The sequence below is a fragment of the Oryzias melastigma genome, linkage group LG21, assembly GCF_002922805.2.
Source record: "Oryzias melastigma strain HK-1 linkage group LG21, ASM292280v2, whole genome shotgun sequence".
Taxonomy (NCBI): Eukaryota; Metazoa; Chordata; class Actinopteri; order Beloniformes; family Adrianichthyidae; genus Oryzias; species Oryzias melastigma.
The window spans coordinates 16961596-16975552 of NC_050532.1; the positions used below are offsets into that span (position 1 = coordinate 16961596).

At 37.6% G+C, this 13957-nt stretch overlaps 1 protein-coding gene across 3 annotated transcripts in view; it reads right to left on the minus strand.

Annotated features, from left to right (window-relative positions):
• igf2bp2a (insulin-like growth factor 2 mRNA binding protein 2a) overlaps positions 1–13957 on the minus strand; it is a 49065-nt gene that overhangs the window by 5258 nt on the left and 29850 nt on the right. For 2 of the 3 annotated variants that reach the window (XM_024286575.2, XM_036209604.1), the window contains exons 5-15: positions 13643–13706; positions 12847–13137; positions 12625–12759; positions 8795–8917; positions 6403–6538; positions 4136–4273; positions 2365–2433; positions 1807–1929; positions 1371–1445; positions 1152–1283; positions 336–449 (exon numbers count right to left, since the gene is read on the minus strand). In XM_024286575.2, the coding sequence (XP_024142343.1) occupies positions 336–449; positions 1152–1283; positions 1371–1445; positions 1807–1929; positions 2365–2433; positions 4136–4273; positions 6403–6538; positions 8795–8917; positions 12625–12759; positions 12847–13137; positions 13643–13706 (1400 nt within the window). The remainder of the gene's footprint in view (positions 1–335; positions 450–1151; positions 1284–1370; positions 1446–1806; positions 1930–2364; positions 2434–4135; positions 4274–6402; positions 6539–8794; positions 8918–12624; positions 12760–12846; positions 13138–13642; positions 13707–13957) is intronic. The other variant, XM_024286578.2, reaches the window with a different exon arrangement.

The following is a 13957-nucleotide window of genomic DNA, read 5'->3' on the forward strand; positions in this document are numbered from 1 at the left end:
ATCTTCAGGCTATATTGTAACAAAAAATGAAGATGAAGAGTGACACAATATTAAATGAGTATTTTTTTTTACACCAAATACATTATCTTTGTAAAAGTTTTTAAAAACATTTTTTAACTATTCTGTTCTGTGTTAATAATCATTTTTGACATACACATACAGGCCTTGCGATACATTTACATGTTGTCATTCTGCAGCAATATCAAGCATATTTCCTAACAGAACTATTAAATACATTCTCTTAAGTTACATCAAATAAATCAAATATTTATCTTGAAATTGTTCTGCTTTTTTTTCTTCAAATAAATTCAATAACTTTGTTATTTTTTGCATACCTGGCTGGCAAAGAAATGCCCGCTGATTTTCACAAAGACCTCGTCGTTCTCGTCAGGAATTTGGTCCCGCGGTACGATCACCTCTGCACTCGTGAGGTTCTGCAGCTCATTTACCTGCAACAAAGGAAGGGCACCACAGCTTTACAAACATTATGAATTTTCTTACTTATAAAATACAGATGTCACACTTTGTAAATTAACACTTTTTCATATTTGCAAATATTTAAAACCTTATTTGTAGACATTCAACATAATTTAACAGGTTTGAAGTTGTTCTGACTTATCTCTGCCACACTTTTCTCAAAATCAGCACAATTAAGATATTTTTTTTTTGTTTTATTAAGAGCTAGGATCTAGAATTAAGGAAAGTTATCAATAAAATGAGTCAAAATCCTCTTGCTCCATACTTTTGACAATGGAAAAACTTGATCTAAGACTCAAAAAACCTCAAATTTCACTTTAGTTATTGGTTTAATTTTAAGAAGGTTATTTTACAGGTAAATAAATGGCATGTTAGATTGGTATGTATTGTCATTTTTTGGAAATAAAATTTATATTTATGTTCTGTCTAATCAATTTTTAGCTTATTACTTTTTGAAGGCTTGTGAGAAACTTCTAGATTTTTTAAAAACATTTTATCATACAATTTCTTAAGTAAAACTTACTTGCAGTATGGAAAAGATCATTTTACTACTTTCTAGGGATTTGCTACTCAAGATTACTATTCCTATTTTAGTAAAAATGTGAACATTTCTCTCTTTTTCCTCAGTTTATTGTTATTTGGCTTACAGTTCCTCCAGTATCAGCTCTGCTCACCGTTTTGCCGCCTTTGCCGATAACCCTGCCAGCTGCACTCGAAGGAACCTTGATGTGTGTCTCCAGTTTGACCTCTTCTTTTGCAGAAAAAAAGTTCTCCTCTTTCAGCTTTCCAAATATCCGACCCTGGGCCTGAAATACAAAGAAGACAATGAAGCTGGTAGAGTCTACAAAGGCAAGAAAAGTTGATTTAAGACTTGAAATGAGCAGATGGTTTACCTTAAATTGAGCTTCGGGAGTTCCTGTAATAATAACCATTCTCTCAGTAACATCTGGACTCTCAGCTGGGGCTATCTGATGTAGAAAACAGAAAAGATGCAGATGTGCAGCTTCCAGACAAACTTCATGGCCTCCGAATCATCAGACAAATAAATGAAATATCCTTCATTAATTAAACAACTCCAGCTAATGAATTTCCCGTGGTAACTCCATCTGAAACACTCATGAGTCACCTCCTCTTCTCCCCTTTCTAATCACGATAACTGCTGCAGTTGCCTCCAAAGTGCTGCTGAGTCAATCGACTCATTCGAGCGTAATAATGCCCGCTTGATTGGCGAGGAGCTTTTAAACACGCACTGGAAATTTAAACCCCTAGAACTCTGAAAACTGATGAGAGACACCTTGACAGCTCCTTTCTCCTCCTTAATGAACTCACCTTAATGGAAGCTCCGGCAAAGTGGGCAAGCTGTTTGATGTGCTGGCCCTTCTTGCCTATCAGGGCCCCGACTGCCTGAGTTGGAATAAAGAGGTAGACGACCTCCTGTTCTGGAGCCTGTTGCTGAAAAGATGATAAAACAAGATTTCAGAGGAACAATCTTTCATACCTGCAGCTGAAGAATACAAGAGCTTAATGTAGCTTTCCACGTGAAAGGACGGCTAAATTAGGCTCTCGTCAAAGTTTTAATGGATTTGCTTCTGTTTTATTTTTGTTTCTGTCAGCATGGTAACACATGTGTAGTTGAGGTTTATAAAAATTGATTTTTTACAAATCCCAAAATAACTGAAGGGTCAAAATGAAGCAACCCAGAAATATATATACATATTTTTTTAAATATAGAAATGCCAAAATAAACGCAATCATCTGCCAATAACAGTACCGTCTTCCTTAATCCATTCTGCAACATCTATCAGAATTAAGGAGTTTATTGTCAATTACAGACTGAGATTTATAAATAGAGATCACTGATCACTAATAACTTTAGATGGGACATACTGAGTGCTGGTGGGGGATGGCACTTGTTGGAGGAACCCCGTACAGGCCACTGAGATGTGAAGAGTGACTCTGAAAGCAAAAAATGAAAACAGGACCATTAGACGCCACCTTAAAGTCCACTCTTATCATTCTTTGATATTGTTAAATCGTTCCCAGTGGTCTTTTAATCATGATTGTGTCGTTTTTAACCAAAATTTAAATCTAGGACATAGTTTCTGCAGAGTGGCAGGAGTTCATTAGAAATTCCCGTCTGAGTTGTGGCTTGTAAGCCCGCCCCAATTTCCTATCATCCATCTGTTCACTAGTGATGGGTCAGACAACACCAGTGCGTCGGTTCACGTCCATAGAATGAGACCCCGTGTTGGTGCGCGTATCGCTTTAGGAAATGTCACGTGACCGATTCAGCTACCGAGTCACCGAGCTGTGATTATAAGGAAGAGCATCTACCGGCAGTGTTGCCAGATTAGGCGGTTTTGATTTTGATATTGAGGATAAACTTTGATTTGGGCGGGTGAACATAATTTTGGCGTCAATTTGGTGGGTTTTAGTTAGTTAGTTTGAGTCTGAACGGTCTTTTATTTTGAAAAATGACTGTTTTCCCGAGAGTGACGTTTTATTTTCCTGAAGGTGTTAAATAGAATATTTCAATAAAGTTTGTGGAATTATTTATTATTAATCCTAATAGTGTTTTGGGCTCTTTGTGTCTCTCCTTTCAAAATGCAAACTGACTCACCTAAAATGTATTATTTCATATTTTGTAGGTTAAACGTCACATTTCTTTGGCAGAAATGTTGTTCGCCTCAAAGCTGAGGCGTTATAGATCTAAGCACAAGAAGAAGCCACAACAACGAGAAATATTATCAATGAAATTTTATAACTTGGTTGCCTGCAATTACATTTTTGTCCAGCAGGAGTCAGTATTAAGTGATACAGTATCGACATAGTATCAGCAGTACAGTTTGGGTATTTTGCCGCTTCAAGAGCCCTCTTTAACCCATCACTACGGTTTATTCTCCTGCTAGCTTACAGCCCCTCACAACCCCAAGCTAATATTACCAATCTATTACAAAAATGGCGCCAAAAATCAGAGCTGTACAACTTTAATCCAGATAACAGCTTGGATTCATGGATCTATTTGTCTGCAAGTGGGTGCATCAGAACAGAGCGGACCAGGAAGCGTCTGGCCTACCTACTTTTATGTCACAACTACAGCTTTTTTGGTCACAACAATTTGAATAAAGAAATAATTTTAATTTTCTTAATATTTGTCCTCCATTAGGAGAACATAAGAGCATGTGAAAAACACCACTTTCATTGGAGTGGGTCTATAAAGGAGGCCGTGTACATTAAAAGCAAGAATTCACAAGTGCAACTTAAGCTTTCATTGGGGGAATTTTAGGGCGCAGACTCGCACTGAATCACACGCTGATCTTAATAAGAAACACGCAAAAACATTCTCGCACACTGCCTCACACCACTTAGGCTTGCCCTCATCAGGCAGTGAGAGGAGACTTTGTTTAACAGACACAATGACTCATCTCTGGAGGAGAACTGGGGGAATTCTGCTTGTTTCGGTCTGCGTAAGACTCATGCAGGAAGACGAGTCAGCACAGTAATGTTCGTTCTTTTTTTTTTAGGGAACAGTTTGTTCCCACGTGCTGAATACAAAATTGCCTCATCGAATCAGGAGTATCTCCTGCAGTTAGACAGGTAAAACTGGTTTAAAATATACTTTTTTTTCATTGCAGATTGAGGGAGGAGCAAAACTCACTAAGAAAGGGTTGTATCCTGCTGGTGCCATAGGGGGAACTGCGCCACGTGATCCAGCAGCAGGGGGCAGCACCGGCAGACCAGAGGAGAAGATTCCCAGAGCGTTCAGGTTCAAGCCTGGGATCAGGTTGGCCTGTTGCTGCAGAAAACGCAAAAAGCAGAAAAAAACACAAAAAAACAAAAAGCTTGAAGACATATTTTTAATGTAACACTGGAAATCAAAATAATTTTTATGCATATTATATTTCACTAAATTTGTCCAGTCAAAATGTTTTTAAACCCAGGGCATATATCATGCAAAATTAACTTTTTTGAGCTCTTAAGTGTATTATAATGTTAATTCCTAACAAAAACAAAGTTGCATTTTGCTCCAAAAACCCTGCACTCTGAGCACCATCCCCTTACAATCCACAAAAACATGTGGGTCCTCACATTGTGACGTCACAAAGTGAGGACCAGCCCCTTCCAGGAAGTGTCTGCAATGCTAGCACCACCCCACTTTTTAGCGGTGATGGTGGTAATTGGCAAAATAACTTCATTTTAGATGTACACAATATGTACATCTATCTTTGCAAAAGTTCAGATATTGTGTGTTTTTGTGGGTGAAACATAGACACGCTGCTGAGAATAGGCAGCACTCACAGGAAGCAAGAGGCGGAGCCTCAGAGATTGAGTCGTCATACTTAGGAGCTTGCAAAAGTGGCTAATATTTCATTAAAAAATTATTTTTTAGTGTTATAAAGGTAATATTTTATCATATATAAGGAAATCGTTTACACTAAAAGGAGGAAGAATAGCAATTCAAATCAGTAGAATGTACTGGTTGGAAGATATTCTGGTTTAGAAATATCCTCTACAGAGGAAAGATTTTCAATGCTGGTAGTCGAGAGGTTAAAATTGAAAAGAACTTTTGTACATTTTCTAAACAAAAAAAAAGGCTTTTAATTTTGTGTGTTTTTACACTTTTAACTTCACATATCCTATAAATATGACATTATGATATGTCATTCAACGAGATACAAAAAAAGTGTTCAGGTCCTATCTTTAGTATAGTATAAAACACAGTTTTACCTAAAGAAAACATGAAATAAAATTTATTTAGTTAAAAATCAATAAGTAAAGTTATAATGCCAAGTTACAATCTGGGGAGGAAAAGTGAGTATTATTCTTCACAAATCATAAAAATAGTTTTAAATATAATTTTGAGATTCATATTTTAGAGAAAGAGCTAAGAAAAAGCATAAATGCAATGTATAAATGAAAAATTCTCAGTGAAAAGGAAAAAAAATATTGAAAAAATAGAAGAAAACTGATCTCCGACATTAAAAGTTTTGATGTAGATCCCTAAATAGTCCTCTTGTGTCATATTAAAAGGAAACTAAAAATGATCCAGAACCGTTTCATTTTAATTTAGTTCTGCACACAAAGATAACACTTTAAAACTCCTAACCCACAAGCTTCATCAGTTCAGTATTTGATAGTAAAAGGAGCTCAGCTTTAAATCTCATTAACTTCTCATGAAGGTCTGGTGAAGTCTCCTGGTTTTGACAGGAGTCAAGTATCTTTTCACTTCTTTGTTGCGAGAAAACTTAATGCAATATCCTCACTGTTACGCTAGATGGCCCCAACGGCTCACTGTCGAGACGCAGCTCACCCTCAAGCTGCCAAAAAAACGCTCAAGGAAAGCTAAAGCCGTCTGGAGCGCGAGCTTCTGAAGATGAACCCAAACAATGAAAGCAGGGATGAGCCACCAAACTGATATGCTTAGATGTAAGTAATCCTAAAGAGGAGGAATTAGATTCAGTATCTTTCGGCTGAGGCGTTTATCGTGAGTTAGTTTATCTGCATCCATCTCTCCTTCTCTGTAAGAGCGTGATATCCTCACGCCTCTGAGGTTGACCTCAGCGGCTGCAGATGAGGTCATCAGGTTAAGTGAAAGACGAGCCAGATGAAAGAGAAGCCTACAGATATCAGATGGATGCTGGGAAACGCAGGCAGGCGCACGTGGTGGGGAAGCAGCCGTGAGTCAGAGGCTCCAAACGCACACGTGCACATAGACGTGCCGCACCGAGATGCTTGACTCAGTGATGAGCCATTCGCCGATCGCTTACTGTTGTCTTTTTTTCCCTAGGCAACCTCCCCAATGCTGCTGGTAACACACACGGAAGGGAAAGGCGATATTGCCCCGCTGTTTGCTCTCAGTTCTCGCCATTCACCTGTTGGCGTGAGTCACTTTACAGTCACAAGCCGAGAGTCGAGAGGACTCACATTTATAGCAGCAATGTCGTTCTCGTAGGCTTCCTTCAGCTTCTTCATGATCTCCACCTCGGCTTTACAACAAGCCTCCAAGCTGCCCTTCACCGTGATGGTCCTCTCAGGGTTGCAAATAGTTAAGTCTTGCAATCTGCAAACAAAATATTGTATTTTATCAATCAATCAATCAAATTATTATTTATAGAGCAGCTTTAAAAGCAGCAGCAACCGATGTGCTGGACAGAAAATTAAATATTAAAAAAATCATGAAAAAATTCAATAAAATCAATGAAACAATAAAAACAGTAAAAGCATTAAAACTATAAAAATAAGAATAACAAACTGGCCTGGAGTTAAAAGCCTGAGTAAAAAGATGAGCTTTTAAAAGTGACTTAAAATCAGCAAGGGAACTGGTAGACCTCACAGAAATCAATAAATATTATAGTCAGTACACATTTCCTTCAAAAAAATGTTAAAAAATTAGGGACTACATCAGAAGTCTGAAACCTTTAATATAAAAAACTGTTTCTTACTGCACAAAACCCACAGAGAAGTGCAAAATTCCACTTCAAAGTTCAGAAAAATACACTATTTATGGGCATAAAGCTATTAATTTATAGTAAGTAGCTTCTATAATAAATTATTTATAACAGGGTTATATTTTTCTACAAATAGCAACTTTTTGTATTTTTGCTAGAAGCAAGTTCCTTTCAAAATAAAATCCACCCTGTATCAATCGCATCCTCGGTCTGCAGCAGATTTACTCACATTAAACATGGAATTTTCTATTATTATGGATGCGAGTTAAAAATCTAAACAGTAATGAGAACATTTGATTAAACCTAGAGCACTATTGCTGGGTGATTTTCACCCGAGCAAAATAATTTACGTGATTTTCAAATTTTCTCTGAGTTTCATGGCCCCTGGATAAAGTCTCACATGTCCCAGGAATTGGTGGACCAAAGACCAAATCTCCAGTCTCATTATTATTAGTATTAATATTATTATTTTGTTGTCAAATTTCTAATTTTTCAGTAATTTTCCACATGTTTTTAGGATCTTCCTATGTTTTTTTTCCCCATTTTGTTACATAAACTATAGTTAAAAATAAAAGAAAACTGCACTAATTTATCATGTTGTCATACTTGTTATTGGGTATATTATATCAGGTAAAAATTACTCGGCAAAAGTAATGGTGTAACTTTAAGCAAAAGTGTTCTAGGGTTAAGTGGAAAAAATAATCCATAATTTATTTAGTTTCTTTAAAAAGTCACAGTGGAGGAATAAAAGAGCATCAAGTTGCAGACCTGGACTCCAAGTTGATGTATTTAAGTATGAGGCAAGCTTCTCCAACACCACATACCACACTTCCCATAATGCAACCCTACGCTGCTGTGCAGGATTACTGGAATAAGTGATTCCCATCCACTTGATCTATTTTAGTAGTGACAGTTTTCATTTAGTGTTGGTTTTTCGACACGTCTCCTCGTAAAAAAAGAATGGCGCATCCTTCCCAGAAGAAGCTGGGACTTGGACGTAGGAACGGAGCATATTTGCCGTCCAGCAGCCATAACAGAGATAGTCCTGGTTATGTTGTCAGGACTATTTTGTTCTTAAAAGCCCTCCGGTGACACTTCTTAAATGCACTGCTGTATCTTTAAAAAGTCTGACAAAAGTTTTTTGATGAGGACTGTCTTAAAACATGCATACAGAGAAGTAGAAACTATGATCCTGACCGTTATCGCTTTGTTTAAAGTAGGGACTTTGGCCGAGAGAACTAATGTAATCTTTGATTTATCAAACAACACCCCCCACTACAACCTGAATGCTGCTTCTAAGAAAAATGCAGCAGAGTGTTGAAAAAAAAAAAAAATCAAAGAATCGATTGCTCCATAAACTATTTCCCTTGAATGCAACACAAACACATCGGAGCTGTGAAGCAGAAACTATCTATTCTGTCTCTCAGCAGACAGAATAGACACATCCATAAGATTCCGCAGGGGCTTACTCTCTGAATGTACCCCTCGCCTTGCTCAAAAGCGAGCAATATATCTCTTTCTGTTCCTTCAGTAGTGAGTCTCCTTCTCAGGGCTTGTTACGCCGCCTAGGCTCACAGAGAAAGCCCGTCATGAAAGCTCCGAATGAACAAAGATTGGTGAGCAGAGTGTGTGAAATGGGGGCGTAACCCCCCTCCTCTGTGATATCATGTTCTGCAGGAAAGAAGCTGTTATCAGCTGTTTGTTCTCCAACAGCTCGGTTAAGCAAAAGCTGCGCACTGGGAGGTTAATGAGCACACAGGAAAGAGGGCACGGCTGCAAACGCCTCAGCATCACTCCCCTATGTAAACTGCATCTCAATCATGTTGTTTTGTTCTAAATAGTTTTATTCTTTACATGAACAAACTTACGAGGAGATGGTAATCTTGGTCCCTGTCTCCTCCTCGATCTTCTTCAGGTTGCGGCCCTCTTTTCCAATCAGTCGGCCCACGAGGCTGTTGTGGGCGAGGATTTTCAGAGGGATCTCCTCGTTCCTGCACACACACAGTCCTGATGAGTGACTGGTGACGCTGTGTAGAAAAAGTTGGTTCTGCACAGGATTTATTGTTTATACACACATTTGTGGAGATGATTTAGGTCCCTCAAAGACTCACTCCAATTATTATTTTTTTTAGCATGTTCTTTTTCTCATGATGGAGGAAATAAACAGAAAATTAAGCTTAAAATTGGATTTTTAAGTATTTATTTATTTGGCAGAATTTGGAAAAAGCTTGTAGCAGTGATGTAAATGCTTCAATCAATGCAACCACTTGTAGATGACTAGATCCATGATCTAGATCTAGATCCTTCGAAAATCTAAATAATATAAGTATTAAAAATGTATATCATATGTTCCTTTAATCATTATTTTTATCAATCCAGCTACGATAAGCAACAAGCTATGATAAAAACTTTGATCCCCACGTAGCTTACTTTAATTTCTTTTACAGATTTTCAATAAAGTTCATAAGTCGATGGAGGTGAAAGAAGTGCAATTCAACATACAGTATCTAACATAACATTTCTGCATATATTTATCTATATCTTTTCATAGTTCACAGGCAAAAGTAGTCAATGTCCGTCTTGCATAGAAGTGTAAAGTTATTTTTTCTGGAAAATAAATTATATTTGCGGCATCAGAAGCCAAATTCTTGGGAACAAAAGAGAGAGGTGTGGTCACTTTTGTGAGATACTTTATAATTCTGAACAAAACTACATTTAAATGAATACCACTCATTTAATAATAATAATAAACAAAAAAATATACTTTAGTACAGGGTATCAGATTATGAAATAATCTTAAGAAATCAATAAAAAAGTCAAAGTCGATTATTACATATATACATATATATATATATATATATATATATATATATATATATATAGTTTATGTATATTGTTTGTTAGTCAGCAATTGTTGCTTTTGCCAGTTATTTGATGTATTTATTTAGCATTACAAACACATATATTTGGTTAAAATAGTTTGATTGGTTTAGTAAATGGGGCAAAGATAATAAGTTTTCTTCTTTCTGTCCACTTTCATTTTCCCCAAAGACTTATTGTTCATTCATTTATTTATTGTTGTGTGCTGTGAAAATGAAACAAACAAATAAATAAATAAAACGTTGGACTCAGAAAAAGGATTCCTCTTGTATGTTGTTTCTCTGTCATGATCAAATATAATCTAAACTGACAGATATATGAGAAAAACAAGACAAAAAGTAATAATTTAAGACCCACTCCAACGCAAATTGGGTTTTTAACATATTTTTGTAGCATTTTTCTAATGGTGGAGGACATATATACTGAAAATGACTCTAAAAATTGCATTCATGAGTATTTATTGATTCCAATTATTGTAAATCAAGAGCAGACAAAAACTGCATGACTCAAAACTGTACGACTATAGCTCCAATATTGCTCGCCAGTCAGCAAAAGAGAATGTAAACGGATGGATGACGGGACATAGGGGCGGGCTTACTCCACCCAAAACTTAGAGACAAATTCCTAATGACCTACTGCTGCTCTGCAGACACTATGTCCTTGCCTAAAAATGGGATAATCACAATTAAAAAGACCACAGGGAGCACTTTTATAATGGATCAAAAGATGATTATAGACTTTTTCCTTTTTGTTGTCACAAATTTGCTTTAAATTGCTTCAAATGAGAAGCTACTTCTATAAAAGAGTGCAATAAGTGAGCATTAATTTGGCTACATGACTGTTTTACATGTACAACCTTTAAAAAGGACCATAAAGAACACAAGAAAAAGATATGAAACAATAAAAATCTCTAAAGTAAAATCATCACTATGTTCCTGTCCAAGTAGGACACATTAAAATCACTATTCAGTTAATAAACATCCTTTTTTGGTTGCGTAATTTAGGCGAAATTAAGCGTGAGTCATGTTTTTTGCTGTTGGGAATAATGGACTTCATTTTCCATGACTTTAACAAAAGCTCAAATTATTGCAAAGAGAAGACTGTGGGTCAAAAAAGATTGAAGATGTAATGTTTGATATATATATATATAATAAAAAATACACTTTGAGGACAAGACATACCCAGCCTGGCATTTAAAAATAAACAAATAGAGGATGTTTGTTGTGTTATGGACAATCATCAGGGTAAATATGGATGGAAGATTTTAATGTTATTGCATTACAACAAACTCAATTAGCGCAGTACTTTAAACTGTAAATACATTAAAAATGTCAGTGTTATAGCTCAGTATTTATTGCTTATAGGTTTATTTTAGTATGGCTTTCTCTTTTGTCGTGAGGGTGTGAATTTGGATTGGTGTTGTGGTGAGCTGTGGTCAACAGTGGCCAGATGCTACCTGTCTTTGTGTGCACGAGTCAGGACAGGGGTGTAAAAACGTGATCTGTCTATATATTGAAGCTTCAGGGTAACATCAGTTTTGGCTGAACTGTTTAGGCGTGTCGGCGAACGCAGGCAGGAGGAAATTACAGGGGGAAAGACAGCCAGGCCGACAGGTCCTGTTCTGCAGGTGGGGCATCCGGGGCGGGGCGGTGTTTGGAATCACCCTTTGACACTACTGTGACTTTTAGCAGCAACATAAAGAGTGATCCAACTGATTGAAACTGAATTAATCAGCCAGCTGATTTGTTTGACTTTTAATCAAAGCAAGTTTTGTCAGCTGTAATGAGGCCGACGGGAAGAAAGGCGAGATTTCATTAAAAATGGGGAACACACACTTGGAGAAATTGCCCATTTTTATACACCTCACTTTCCTTAAGCTTGTAGATAAAAGAGACTCAACTCTCAACATGAATGTGATTCCTGCAACCTCAAGAAAATTTACATTAAAAAGTAAAAGAAATGTTCAATTGTAACTAAATCAGAGTTTTGGATTGACTAAAGTCAGAATTAATCTAATTAAAATATATAATTTCTACATTTTTGTGATTTCTTGTCGCTTGATAAATTCAGGCTTGAATTTATCAATAAGTAAGAGACATTCTGGAACCAAATAATAAAATATGGGAGAAAAAAAAGGTTTAAATGTCTTATTTTTTAAAGTGTTTCTAGAAATGGGTTAATTTATAAAAAATCTGAACTGATCTAAGCTTAAAAGATCAATAAAAGTAGAGATCGATCTAATGCATGATGCTAAAGTCCGTTAGCTTGATGCTAACGTATAATAGGATTTCCCGTAGGACGGCTAATGCTAACGTTTGGTTGATCTAAGCATACTGTTTCAACATCTTCACTCTAATTTACGTTATGAAACAAAGTAAAATGTAGATTTTTGTGTGAACATTTAGACCAGATTGACATATTATCTTAGTTAAAAAGATCTATACTTTATATAAGTAAAAACAAAATAGCCAACCCACACAAAGTGAAATCAGAACGCTAGTTTTCAGGCTAATTCCAAAGAAGCTCCCAGGGTCTAAAGGGTGCAGCGTGTTGTTAAAAGTGTCAAACTCAATTAGACCTATCGGCCTGCTCTCCTAAATGCTAAGCTGTGGTCACGTGTCTCCTGTGTGTGCGAGTGTGTGTTTGCGTCCTGTTTACTGTGTTAGTGGTCCTGACCAGAGAATGCACAGTGAGATTTAAAGGTCTGCATGCAGGTTAAAGGATGAGATTATAGGCCTGCAGACGTTATGGCTAATCCCTTTCGTCGGATCGTATGCCTCCATGTCCGGCGTCTGGGAAGGGCTGCGCACAAACTCACGTCTTGGTCTCGTTGGCTTCCTTCTGCATGATGTCCAGGATCATGCGACAGGCGGAGGAGCAGCCCTCGGGTGTCGAGTGGATTGTGATGGGTTTTTCTGCTGCACCTGCATTTTCCTTCCGATGAATATCCACTCTGAGGGACAGATTTGGAGATTGTCAACCTTATAAAACGGGTTTTCAACATAAAATTCAAGTGACCAACAGTTACAAATGGTCTTACTTGGATTGTGTCTGCTTGGTGACGTTCTTGATGGTAAGGCCTTCCTTCCCAATAATGGCTCCCACAAACTGAGTAGGCACGAGCATGCGCAGGGGAAAGTCCTGTTGTCTGGGGCGAGGCGAACTGTAACCCCCTGACGGCCCTGGTTGAGGGGCACCGTAGTCCCGGGAAGATCGCCCCCCACGCCGGGCGCGGGGCGCTTGGACGGGTGGAGCAGCATCCATGTCCATAATGTACGACACCTTCAAGGAGTAGTTGTCAAACTGGTGTCCGGTGAGCTTCTCGATGGCTCTGGGTGCAGGAAACAAACAGGAAGTGGGAGAGGAAAGATCAACGAAATGAATGAAAGGGTTTTAGTTTACAGCTGCTAAAGGGGGAGGGGGGTTGCACTATTGATTTAAGTAAGGTCTTGACTGCTACGGTCCTGAACACTTGATATACTTGCATCCATGCAAACATTTATTACATCTGACATGATGTTGCCCTTGTAGACAAGAAATAATTGAGGAATTATCAATTTATGCAAACAAAAAAACAGAATTAATCTGGAAAATTGGGTAGCATGAACCTCAGTTCATGTAGTATAAAAATATATAGTGGTAAAATATATACCAACCAATTTTGAAATGAGACTTTGAGTTGAAAGTATTTAACAGTTACAAACTCACTTCAAGCCTAACAAGAACAAACAAAAACAATTGCAATTGTTGACATTGCATCTTCTCCTTCGTGCAAGTATTTCATGAGTCTTACTCTTGGTACTTGGCTCATCTGTGTCATTATTTGTGCTGCTTACACTTTAGCTTCGTCCTTGGTTGTGTATGTAACATTCACCACAGCTGTTTCTGTGTCAGTGTTCACTGCGAGACAAAACAAGAAAGGAAAAAAAAGTGGGTGAAAAATACATGAGGTCGTCAGCAAAGGCTTATAAATGCAGATAGCGGGACTTTGTTGTTGCTGTAGGTGAGCTGGACTCGCGCACAGGTTTCTGTGGCGACCCAGAGAGCCACTTGTCTTTATGAATGCATTGTAGTCACCACCAAACTGGCTTTGCTCCAGACCCCGCTGCTCTCCTCGACAGACACAACAGACAGGAGCTGCTTGACACAAT